This window comes from Pelobates fuscus, chromosome 11, assembly GCF_036172605.1.
Source record: "Pelobates fuscus isolate aPelFus1 chromosome 11, aPelFus1.pri, whole genome shotgun sequence".
Classification (NCBI taxonomy): Eukaryota; Metazoa; Chordata; class Amphibia; order Anura; family Pelobatidae; genus Pelobates; species Pelobates fuscus.
In genome coordinates, this window is record NC_086327.1 from 3,187,851 (window position 1) to 3,201,121 (window position 13,271).

The 13,271-nt window shown below is 44.2% G+C and overlaps 1 protein-coding gene across 1 annotated transcript; it reads left to right on the forward strand.

Moving 5' to 3' along the window:
- Positions 1-241: 241 nt before the first annotated feature.
- Positions 242-12,726, forward strand: PSMC4 (proteasome 26S subunit, ATPase 4). The gene is made up of 11 exons (XM_063436714.1): positions 242-359; positions 2,965-3,063; positions 3,769-3,955; positions 4,131-4,277; positions 6,260-6,369; positions 6,650-6,743; positions 6,945-7,112; positions 7,545-7,621; positions 9,735-9,903; positions 11,745-11,800; positions 12,500-12,726. The coding sequence occupies exons 1-11, from the start codon at positions 318-320 to the stop codon at positions 12,611-12,613; spliced, it is 1,263 nt and encodes a 420-aa protein (XP_063292784.1). The 5' UTR covers positions 242-317; the 3' UTR covers positions 12,614-12,726.
- The last annotated feature ends 545 nt before the right edge of the window (positions 12,727-13,271 follow it).

Below are 13,271 nucleotides of genomic sequence, written 5' to 3' on the forward strand. Positions count from 1 at the left end.
AGGTTATAATAATACAGAGGTTATAATAATATAGAGGTTATAATAATACAGAGATTATAATAATATAGAGGTTATAATAATATAGAGGTTATAATAATACAGAGATTATAATAATACAGAGGTTATAATAATACAGAGGTTATAATAATACAGAGGTTATAATAATAATGTAATTACTCCCATGATGCTCTGAGCGGTGAGGGCAAACTTCGGGCGGAAGTTCCCTGGTGTCACATTGTGCGCCGGTACAGTGACGTCACCGGAAGCGCCGGAAGTGAGAACGGAGATTCGGCGGTGACACAGGAAAACGGAGCAAAATGGAGGAGCTGGGAATTATCGCAGAGAAAAGCAGCGGCCAGGTACTGAGTGCGCCCTCACACTCACCGTGGGGAGCCTCACTCACTGAGTGTACTGACAGCACCGAATACCGACCGTATAGCGGGAATAGCACCGAATACCGACCGTATAGCGGGAATAGCGCCGAATACCGACCGTATAGCGGGAATAGCACCGAATACCGACCGTATAGCGGGAATAGCACCGAATACCGACCGTATAGCGGGAATAGCACCGAATACCGACCGTATAGCGGGAATAGCGCCGAATACCGACCGTATAGCGGGAATAGCACCGAATACCGACCGTATAGCGAGCATAGCGCCGAATACCGACCGTATAGTGAGCATAGCGCCGAATACCGACCGTATAGCGAGCATAGCGCCGAATACCGACCGTATAGCGAGCATAGCGCCGAATACCGACCGTATAGCGAGCATAGCACCGAATACCGACCGTATAGCGAGCATAGCGCCGAATACCGACCGTATAGCGAGCATAGCGCCGAATACCGACCGTATAGCGAGCATAGCGCCGAATACCGACCGTATAGCGAGCATAGCACCGAATACCGACCGTATAGTGAGCATAGCACCGAATACCGACCGTATAGCGAGCATAGCACCGAATACCGACCGTATAGCGAGCATAGCACCGAATACCGACCGTATAGCGAGCATAGCACCGAATACCGACCGTATAGCGAGCATAGCACCGAATACCGACCGTATAGCGAGCATAGCACCGAATACCGACCGTATAGCGAGCATAGCACCGAATACCGACCGTATAGCGGGAATAGCACCGAATACCGACCGTATAGCGGGAATAGCACCGAATACCGACCGTATAGCGGGAATAGCACCGAATACCGACCGTATAGCGGGAATAGCACCGAATACCGACCGTATAGCGGGAATAGCACCGAGTACCGACCGTATAGCGAGCATAGCACCGAATACCGACCGTATAGCGGGAATAGCACCGAATACCGACCGTATAGCGAGCATAGCACCGAATACCGACCGTATAGCGAGCATAGCACCGAATACCGACCGTATAGCGAGCATAGCACCGAATACCGACCGTATAGCGAGCATAGCACCGAATACCGACCGTATAGCGGGAATAGCACCGAATACCGACCGTATAGCGGGAATAGCACCGAATACCGACCGTATAGCGGGAATAGCACCGAATACCGACCGTATAGCGGGAATAGCACCGAGTACCGACCGTATAGCGAGCATAGCACCGAATACCGACCGTATAGCGAGCATAGCACCGAATATCGACCGTATAGCGAGCATAGCACCGAATACCGACCGTATAGCGGGAATAGCACCGAATACCGACCGTATAGCGGGAATAGCACCGAATACCGACCGTATAGCGGGAATAGCACCGAATACCGACCGTATAGCGAGCATAGCACCGAATACCGACCGTATAGCGGGAATAGCACCGAATACCGACCGTATAGCGAGCATAGCGCCGAGTACCGACCGTATAGCGAGCATAGCACCGAATACCGACCGTATAGCGAGCATAGCACCGAATACCGACCGTATAGCGGGAATAGCACCGAATACCGACCGTATAGCGAGCATAGCGCCGAATACCGACCGTATAGCGAGCATAGCGCCGAATACCGACCGTATAGCGAGCATAGCGCCGAGTACCGACCGTATAGCGGGAATAGCACCGAATACCGACCGTATAGCGGGAATAGCACCGAATACCGACCGTATAGCGGGAATAGCACCGAATACCGACCGTATAGTGAGCATAGCACCGAATACCGACCGTATAGTGAGCATAGCACCGAATACCGACCGTATAGTGAGCATAGCACCGAGTACCGACCGTATAGCGAGCATAGCACCGAATACCGAGCGTGTAGCCAGCATAGCGCCGAATACCGAGCGTATAGCGAGCATAGCGCCGAATACCGAGCGTATAGCGAGCATAGCTCCGAGTACCGACCGTATAGCGAGCATAGCTCCGAGTACCGACCGTATAGCGAGCATAGCACCGAAAACCGACCGTATAGCGCCGAGTACCGACCGTATAGCAAGCATAGCGCCGAGTGCCGACCGTATGTCGCCGAGTGCCGACCGTATGTCGCCGAGTGCCGACCGTATGTCGCCGAGTGCCGACCGTATGTCGCCGAGTGCCGACCGTATGTCGCCGAGTGCCGACCGTATGTCGCCGAGTGCCGACCGTATGTCGCCGAGTGCCGACCGTATGTCGCCGAGTACCGACCGTATGTCGCGAGCATGGCGCCGAGTACCGACCGTGTAGCGAGCATGGCGCCGAGTACCGACCGTGTAGCGAGCATGGCGCCGAGTACCGACCGTGTAGCATCGTATAACACCGAATAACCATATAGCGAGCATAGCGCCGAGTGCCCACCGCGTAGCGAGCATATCGCCGACTGCGTAGCGAGCATAGCGCCGAGTACCAGCCGGATATCGCATATCGACGAGCACATAGCACTAACCGTATGCCATATCATATCTTCAAGCTGTGGGTAAAAAACAGGATATTTAATTGTTTATAGCCTCTAAACACGTTTTAAAACATTGTCTATTTTATTGACAGCTCAAATCTGACTCTGTTTTATAGGATGATGCTCCATCTCTGGTGCCTTCCCGCCCGGTGACATCCCTCTCTTTCCTAGGCCCAGAGCCAGAGGATTTGGAGGATTTATACAGTCGTTACAAGGTTAGTACATTCCATACAGTCTGCACGAACGTTGATAGTGTAGCTGAAGTGAGAATGTTTTAAATATCCAATAAATAGCAGATTTGTTTAAAGAACAATCTTAAGAACGGTAACCAATCTAGCTTGCTGTAGTGGTTATGTTTCCAGAAGTGCCCTAGCATCGACCCAGGGACATTTCCCAAACTGTACAGTTTGACAATTTACCTGGGTCTGTCACCTGTAGAAGAAGCTGCACGTCTCTCCATGAGCTAAGCATGTCCAGATACAGGACCTTCAATCAGTGGAGAGCCACCTTGCTTAACAGACCCAATCCGTTTTATGTGCAATGATTATCTGGGTCAGCGGATGCACTGCAGGGCTCAGTTAAGCTGTCAGACTGTTCTAAAACAATTACTCTGGGAGGGCAGCAGGGCAATCCTGGTTCCTTAACCGCTACAGTGTGCTTTAGTGCTTATGGTGCTTGGAGTGTGCATTAAATTTGTTTAATATTTAATGTTTGCTATAATTCCATTTTATAATTCAGACATGTAGAGCAGTTAATGGAAGGTACACTATTTCTGTTTAGATGCGATTTACAAATCGTTTCTATCCTGATATAGACTTTATAGATATTGGTAAAATATATTCCAGTCAATGACACATGCTTAGAGGAATGAAACAATGGCACGCACCTCCGTGATGGTCTGTTTGTATTCTCTGTCGTAGAAACTGCAGCAGGAACTGGAGTTTCTTGAAGTTCAGGAAGAATATATTAAGGATGAACAAAAGAACTTGAAGAAGGAATTCCTGCATGCCCAGGAGGAAGTGAAACGGATTCAGAGCATCCCACTAGTCATTGGCCAGTTCCTGGAAGCTGTGGATCAGAACACCGCTATTGTGGGCTCCACTACAGGTAATGTCCTTGATCTCTGTATTCTGTCTCGCCTTCTCGTTATTGCCCACTTATAATAATCATTTCATCTCTCACATTTTTCTGATGTTATTTTTATTAGTTTTAAATGAAGTAAATTATACAATTTATCATTTGCGCGCTCACTGTGTTAAACCATTGTTTTCATCCTCGTCAGGATCGAATTACTACGTCCGAATACTGAGCACCATTGACCGGGAGTTGCTGAAGCCAAATGCCTCGGTGGCTCTTCACAAACACAGCAATGCCTTGGTGGATGTTCTCCCTCCCGAAGCTGACAGCAGCATTATGATGCTCACTTCAGGTAAGTAGCTGTCAGCCTCCATATATGTCTTTAATGCCGGCATTTCTGTTTAATTGTCTGCATCTTCCAGCAATCCTGAGCCACTGACAAGAAAATGGCCACGCTGATAAAATACAAATATGGCGTCTGTGTAAAGGGGCACTATATAGAATTGTATAAATTGGCACTTCATGCCAAGAGTTGTGACCTATTATGCGGCATTTGGTGCCACAGATGTAACAGAATTTTTTTAGTTTTATTAAATCACTTATACGTCAATACAAGACCTGTGAGTGCGCCCCTTACTTTGTTTTTCATATATACTGAACGCGAGTAGCACCCAGGCAAGGTGTATAATTTTTGATAGTGCAAGGAGAGTGCCAAGCTGCTATATTTATATATATATATATATATATATATATATATATATATATATATATATATATATATATATATATAGTGTTCAAGTAGAGATTTCCCATACTCATATGCATGTATGCTTATATATATATTTCTGTGCATTTATATTTGTGTATATGAGTTCATGTGCATGTATGTATATGTGTTTATGTATATGTACATGTGTTTATGTGTTCACATATACACATTTGTGTGTGTGCATGTATAAAGTGTACCATCCTCTGCACTGTCTGCTTGTTTGTTTTTCTTTTCCCTCTCTCCCCCCTCACTCTGCTCTTCAGAAAGATATTTATGACCCTCTACAAAGATGGTGTCTATTTTCTATCAAACCTGTGTCTTATCTGCACTCATGTCGCTTTAACCCCTGTATCACAACTCAACTTTGAATTCTATGTGTCGTCTTGCTCAGAAATGCTTCAGACTTGAGAAAGGGAGGTTATCCCGAAAGCTTGTCATTAAAAAATTCTGTTAGTCCAATAAAAAAGGTATTACAAGATACAAATGTTATCTGTTTTTTACACACTTATATATATATATATATATGTGTATATATATGTATGTATATGTATATGTTCCAAACCCCCCCCCCCCACACACATTTTAACATTACAAAAGGGGTTTGTTGATTGTATGAAAGGACAGGCTTACAACCTGAGTTACTCTTTGAAGCTGGGGACTCCGACAGAGCTATTCGGTAAGGTGTGAGAAGTCACACCTAAGTGCTCTGGAAGCCTGGTTTACCTCTTAGATAGGATGTCCTTTGACTTGTTAATGCTCATCAGCTTTCATGAACAAACAACCCCTTGTGTTTCAATATCATGTCCTGAATGGGACAAGCACCATCTTCCAATCCAGCCCAAACATGATTTGCGAACAAGGGGACCCCACAACCAATACATTGCCTCTTAGGGAGATCCTGACTTGAGGATCGTAAATAATGCGGACAAGCAAGTGGGCATGGTACTTGGTGATGGCGGTCTGTCACAACACCTATTCCCCTGGAACTGTTTTGGGCTAGCGCCTAGTGTCTGGCCAGATGAAACGTTACCCCGGTGGCATTCCAGTTTCACCAAACCTTTCTCAGTGATCTTTGAATATGTTATACATCAGATCGGTGCTATCCGGGGATATAACTTTTGTGGGGTTCCTAGTTATTTTGGGGGTACTGTGTATTTTGTATGGATTTTCTGTACCTGAGAGATAATTGCATTATGTTTTTTCCCACACAATTATCTCTCAGGCACAGAGGATCCTGGGATTGAAACCCCTGTGTTATTGTATTGGAGACCCTATGTAGGGGTCTGGGAATAAAAGCTGTGTGGTCGAAAATAAATCAGTTGACTCCCAGGACTATGTTTTGTCTGGTTACTGGGGGAATGGATGTCTGCTTATTTTAATGGTTCCAGAGTGGTTGAGTGAAGGAATTAGCAGAGGTAACCAGCCGGGTTACCCGTGGTCCGCTACAATTACGTTTCTATCCAGTATCTGTTATAGCGCCCATTGTAGCAATTACATTTCTGTCCCAGATCTGTTATGTAGCTTTTTTGTCCCAGCCTTCATATTAAGAATGTATTTCTTTTCAGACCAGAAGCCAGATGTGCTTTATTCTGATATTGGAGGAATGGATATCCAGAAGCAGGAAGTGAGAGAAGCAGTAGAGCTGCCACTGACTCACTTTGAGCTTTACAAACAGGTGAGAAGATTGGTAATTCAGCCTCAGAGATCAATGTCAACTTACTGGACCTTTATTCCCTTATTGAGAAGTAAGAATGAAGAGTTTTATTATTGGTGACCAAACAAGTGAAAATACTCTAAAGAAACAGAAGAGCAATATCCAAGAACTGTAGAAGCCGTTTAATAGTTTGGCACACCTCTCTGTACCCTCCTTATTTTATTTTGCCTCTGGGGCACATCAGTTACCACAGTGATTGCTAATTATGTAGGTTGTATGTTAATGTCTCAATTTTCTTCAGATCGGCATTGATCCACCCCGGGGCGTGTTGATGTATGGACCCCCAGGATGTGGAAAGACAATGTTGGCCAAAGCTGTGGCACATCATACCACAGGTAAGTCTAGACCTGCAGGTCGAACACAGTTTGTTTTTGTTCCTTAGAGGTTTTACCTGATCTGTTGAATCAATCATGCCCTTTGTGGCAAAGTATTGGCTGTTTTTAGCAAGTTATGATTGTATTTGACATAAAGTATCCACTGTGATATCTTAGTGTTTTTCTTTATAACTCCTTCCCAACGTTTCCATTTTCTCACAGCTGCGTTTATCCGTGTGGTGGGCTCTGAGTTTGTCCAGAAATACCTTGGCGAAGGACCGCGCATGGTCAGGGATGTTTTCCGGCTTGCCAAAGAGAATGCTCCCGCCATCATCTTTATAGATGAAATAGATGCTATAGCAACCAAAAGATTTGACGCTCAAACAGGGGGTGAGTATTTTGATCATATCCTGACAAATTATATCTTCTGTTTAGGAGATGTGGCATGGTGGAGGGAGCCAGGCGCTGTACACTGAGTAAGTGGGCCAGCACACTCAGTCTTCACTTCAGCTACTTCAACTCTTGGGAGCCTTGCCTGACTCTCGCAGAGCGTTGCCATGGTAACCTCTGTCCACACTCTACCGGCCGCTCGGCTTGTAAGAGCAGTCCAGGACATCTAGGCCCATGCATGACAGCCATCATGGTGGTCGTGCCCTGATGGTGGCCCTGCTGGGAAAGGACACTTTTACAGTGTATTGTAAAACTGACAATTGTATTAGTCATGTTTAAAAGTAAGGTGGGGCTGTCTCTTACCTTGGTGCTATTTCTCGGCTGCCTTTGAAGGAAGTTTTATTATAAATCTTATGTCTTTTGTCCTTCCAGCCGACCGTGAGGTTCAAAGAATCCTGCTGGAGCTTCTTAACCAGATGGATGGTTTCGACCAGAATGTCAATGTGAAGGTAAGTCTGACTTCCATAATATGTACTGTCCTGTGAGAGCACAAACCTTTCAGTGATTTGTAACTCTTCATTATGGATGCCTTTTAAATTGCTCCTGGAGAAGGAGAGAATTAAAAAAAAATAATAATAATAATTCTATAAACTTTAAGTAAAAAGTGACAGGAATATCGCAAAACTAACACACACAGGCTGTGTTAATGTATTAAATATAGTGCTTTTATTATATAGTTTCTAGGGCATTAATAATAAGCTGAGAAACCATTCAATGGAATGTAGCCTCTGGGGAACAAAATAAATAAACCTTTATCTGCAGAGAAAGAGGCCGTTTGGGATTAGAGGAGCTAGATTTTAACACATTTCCATCGGCCTTAGGAAGAGTATACAAAAAACAGGTTGTGCCTAATATTAAAAATATATATAAATGTCACAACAGAATACCAGACTGTCACCTGAACTACCCTTTCTTCAGGGAACTTTTCTACCACAAGGATTTATTGGGAACTATTCGACAGTTAAGACATTTATATACAAATATTTGCAACCTGTTTTTGTAAACCTTTTGAAATTGTTTGATTTGGGACCTAGGATTGCCCAAGTACCTGTGTTTGCTGCCCCTGAGTTAGTGTCAATGTAAACACTGCTATTCTCTGCAAAGCCCACAGAGACAGGCTATAGACTCCAGAACCACTACATTAAGCTTGATTCTGCTGGTGACTATAGTGTCACTTTAAAGCTCAATCGTTTGTGAAATGAATAGGAAACAAAGACTGGATTGCATATTTTGTTATAAAATCCAAATAACAGGAAAGCTATTGGGCTGTTTACAATATTGCCTTTGGTTTTTGATGATATTTAATCTGTCCACTTCTATCCACTACTTATGTACTTGGCAAATAATTTCCTACCAATAATAATTAGTAACTATTAATCCTGTGTCTCTATCGACTGCAGTATCTGGAGGTTAGGACAAGCCACCATTCCCAAAATGTATAAAACGATGTCTAGTTTAAGTCGTATTCCAAACCCACCTTAGAAAAGGTAGAATATTTCAACACAGAAAACTAAAAACAAAATGGTTTCAAACTTGGGATCCAATATCATCCAGACACACAGAGAATTGACCCTGGAAATGACGACTTGGCACATGCACAGATTCCCTACTCTGCCACCTTTTTCATTGTGTAAGCCTTTAGCTTAATGAAGCAGTTTTGGTGTATAGAACATGCCCCTGCAGCCTCACTGCTCAATCCTCTGCCATTTAGGAGTTAAAGCCCTTTGTTTATGAACCCTAGTCACACCTCCCTGCATGTGACTTGCACAGCCTTCCATAAACACTTCCTGTAGTGAAATCTAATGTTTTAAACTTAATTTGTTGCACATTCTGTTTAATTTAGAATGTCTTATTTCCTGCCCTGTTAATTGCTAGACCTTGTAGAAGCCTCCTGTATGTAATTAAAGTTCAATTTACAGAGCAGGAGATACAAATGTATGATTTGATTGAAAATGAAACCATTTTGTTTTCATGCAGGCTGTGTCAGTCACAGCCAGGGAAGGTGTGGCTATGGTTACATAAACAGAAACAAAAGTGCTTTAACTCCTAAATGGCAGAGGATTAAGCAGTGAGACTGCAGGGGCGTGATCAACACTGCTTCATTAAGAGACAGTTGTTTTGGTGACTTTAGTGTTCCTTCAACCATCTTTTCCACCCTGCCCTTCCCTTCGCCAAACAGGACAAGCTCGAAGCCTGTGTGTCTACACACCCACTTGCAGTAATGTTTATTTGTAACTTTGCTTGGCTTTACATTAATCTTTTACTTTCCTGGTTACATTTACTTAATGTGCATTGCTCATTGACAATAGCAAAGTTAAATCATTAATGCTTTCAGACTGCTTCTGCTGCCCTTCCATTTCAGTTCTTCTATATGTGAGCAACTTTCCTTTAAAGGAAAACTATAGGGTCGGAAACACAAACTGTATTCCTGACCATATAGATTTAAAAATACCAAAAGGCGTGAAGAGAATGATTCTACTCACCAGAACAAATACAATTAGCTGTAGTTCTTATGGTGACTATAGTGTACCTTTAATTATTTGTCTGCTTTCGTTTCGCCAGGTTATCATGGCCACGAACAGGGCAGACACTTTGGATCCAGCTCTTCTACGTCCTGGCCGTCTGGATAGGAAAATCGAATTCCCTGTGCCAGATCGCAGGCAGAAACGCCTCATCTTTTCCACCATTACCAGCAAGATGAACCTGTCCGAGGAAGTGGATCTGGAAGACTGTATCCTGTTATTGATTGTGTTTGAGATCAACTTCCTGCCCAAGGAGTGGCTTTATTACTGGTTCCCATAACATACTATATTAGCTGCAGTGGCGTACGTACCGCGGTCGCAGGGGTCGCAGCTGCGACCGAGCCCGGCCGCCCTGCGGCCCCCAGCGACCGGGTAGCAGCTGCCACGCTTTGCGGCTGTGGCCCGTGTGGCAAACCACCGGGGCCGCATGTCAAGGGGTCCATCGGGTGGCTCATGCTGTCAGGGCCACCTGATGGACATGGATTTTAAGGGGGCCCGGTCTGCGCTGAGCGCTTTAAGTGCTCAACCAGGCCCCCTGTGATGAGATCATCACACGCTGGGAGGAAGTGACCGCACGTCACTCCTCCCAGCATACTGAGAGCCCGCGCGGGAGGAAACAGAAAGGAGGAGGGAGTCAGAGTGGGAACTCTGACTCCCATCAGGCTGAGCCACCACTGCACCCACACATGGTAGGACACATTTTGTGTATTTGTGTCTCTGTATGTCTGTCTGTTTCTGTATGTGTCTGTGTATGTCTGTATCTGTGTGTGTATCTGTGCCTGTGTGTGTGTGTGTGTGTCTGTGTATCCATATGTATGTTTGTGTCTCTCTCTGTGTGTGTGTGTGTGTGTGTGTGTAAGTATGTATGTCTGTGTCTTTGTCTCTGTGTGTGTGTGTGTGTTTTGTATCTGTATGTATATGTATGTTTGTGTCTGTGTCTCTGTATGTGTGTATGATTGTGTGTCTGTTTCTGTATGTGTGTGTCTGTGTCTCTGTATGTATGTGTCTGCGTGTGTGTCTCTGTATGTATGTGTCTGCGTGTGTGTCTCTGTATGTATGTGTCTGCGTGTGTGTCTCTGTATGTATGTGTCTGCGTGTGTGTCTCTGTATGTATGTGTCTGTCGAGGGTGTGTGTATGTGTTGGGGGGGAGGGGCCCACAGTCGGGGGGAGAGGTTCACGGTAGGGAGGGGGGGGGGGCACGGATCAGTTTCGCACCGGGGCCCCATGGAGTGTGTGTACGCCACTGATTAGCCGCCCTGTCGTGATCATTTATTAGATCGAATCTTTGTAATCGGAGTATACGGCCTTCACATGCTGTAAGGTTGAACCATTGGCATTCAGTATAGAGATTTAAACCTCCCATCGTTCTCTTACAGGGTTTTATACTGTCACTCTCCTGTGTTTTAAGATTTCGGCTTTCTCTTTAAACAGGCACTGTCATCGTCTGGAGATCTTGTATAATTTGCAAATACCCCCAACAGTGATATCGCTGCTCGGGGAAAGGTGATTTTTACTTACCTGAACCTGTCCCTAGTGGGCGCCTACATTTCTTCTTTGTTCCTATGCCCTAGGAACCAATGTCACTCCTGTACTCTCGCACATGTGAAAGAGTAAAGCATCTAGGTCTGTTTGAGACCACGGGATCTTCCACAGACAGAGACAATTCCTTGCAGCCGTCACTGGCGATGGCTGGGAGATTGACACTTCTAGGAAATGCACAGAGAGTACTTTGTCTCAGTGAAATTTCAACACATTCTGAGTAATTGATCAAGCTTCTCTCTTTATGACATACTTGTTTTAGAGGAGGAGGTGACTGTGCCTCTGCATGCTGGAATTAATGGGTGAAACTGACCTGTTAATGGCAAATAGCTGGGGTGCAGGAGGCTGGCTCATCTCTCCTTGTGCAGTAACTCTGGGAAGCAGGTGTTTGGTTTGTACAGCACTAGAGTGAGGTCTATTGAATAAACGAGGATCTGACAAGGTTAGAAAATGTAAGTCAATCTCTTGCAGGAAAATTCTCTACATTTGACTCCTTAATCCATGGTACAGATGTGGCTCGTCCTGATAAGATATCTGGAGCAGATATTAATTCCATCTGCCAAGAGGTTTGTGTTTTTTTACATCAATATATATATTTTGTTGCAAAGCACGAATACCAGTTTTATTGTGGTTTTGACTTTTAACATCCCTCCCATTCTTTTGAAATTCTTAGGCGCCTATTCAGTAAATATTGTATTGTAGATATTTAAAACTGGATCTGCAGAGTTGTGGGTGAAAATCATCCCATTCTTCAACTTACTACAGAATTGTCTTGTCATTGACCAAACCCTCTGGTCTTGGGTACCTGTATATTATATTCTGTTGTGGGGTTGATGTTTTTATTCCCTTGGTGACTGGCCTACATGTTTTCTATGTATTAGTATATGTTCATGTCCGTTGTATCATTTCCAAATACTGGGGAGATTTATTAAAGTAAACACAGGTGCAATTCTGGTGCGAAGTGCTAAATAAGAAGCCATCACCATGGCAACCAGTAGAATGTCTCAAAATCTCCCATTGTGTTGGAATGTGTTTCCTTATCCTTCTTGGTAAATCCATGCTTGTCCTTGGCAGAAGATAATGTTTTAGTTGAGAACCTGTCACATATAACTTGTGTAATGGCATTAAAGCATAATTTAAACGGCCCATGCATTTCATTGTCTGTAACATACCTAATGGTGTAACTTTTTACTGATGTGTGTGTGGCTCTGGGCTTTGCAAATTAAGATTTAAGACTATATTCCTCTGTCTTTATCTCCTTGCAGGCTGGCATGCTCGCTGTGCGAGAAAACCGATACATTGTGCTTGCCAAGGACTTCGAGAAAGCGTATAAAACGGTGATCAAGAAAGATGAACAAGAACATGAATTTTACAAATAGTGTTTCTGAAGCATAGACCCGCACAGGGCGCTCTGGACCCATCTCCCCATTCCTCGCTGCTGCAGTCTGATTTCTTGCTTTCGTGGAATGTTAAATAAAAATTGTCTTGTTGATTTCTGTCCCGTTCTTGATCTTTAGAATATAAAGTAGATTTCTCACCTCTAGTCTTAGCTTGAAAGAAGATATTTGCTGTCTTTGACTCCAGGCACACATTCTGTTTTATCCTGGCCTCTTCCCAGCACTAATTGGCTCACTTTGTGACTTTTAGAATGGATTCTAAGTGTTCAAAGGTTTACTCCAACCAAAACTCAGTGTTTTGATAAATGTTTGGGTTAGAGTAACCACTGCAGGGGGGTGCTATGCGATCCTTGGTCATCTGTCGCCAACTGTGTATGTACATATATGCACTCATGTTCCGGGCCAGCTAATGACAATACCGGAGGTGCAGTTGCACCTCTAGCAGCAATGTGCTCAATCTCTGTATGTGCATCTTTCCAAACTGAAACCTACAGTCCAAGCAATATGAAAACCTCAATTCATTGTACTTGCAGTGATACTTCTATTAAACATTGCTCAAATTCTAAAATGTACACCTCCATAAAATTCAGATTTGTAAATCAGTCAAATGCATTTGAATATGGATTGGTGCAGAAAAATA

Excerpts from the sequence above, each read along its gene's own strand:
- PSMC4 (XM_063436714.1), top strand. The coding sequence starts at position 318 with ATGGAGGAGCTGGGAATTATCGCAGAGAAAAGCAGCGGCCAG. Across the intron at positions 7,113-7,544 it reads ATTTGACGCTCAAACAGGGG|CCGACCGTGAGGTTCAAAGA; the intron begins GTGAGTATTTTG and ends TTGTCCTTCCAG. Across the intron at positions 9,904-11,744 it reads GGAAGTGGATCTGGAAGACT|ATGTGGCTCGTCCTGATAAG; the intron begins GTATCCTGTTAT and ends TCCATGGTACAG.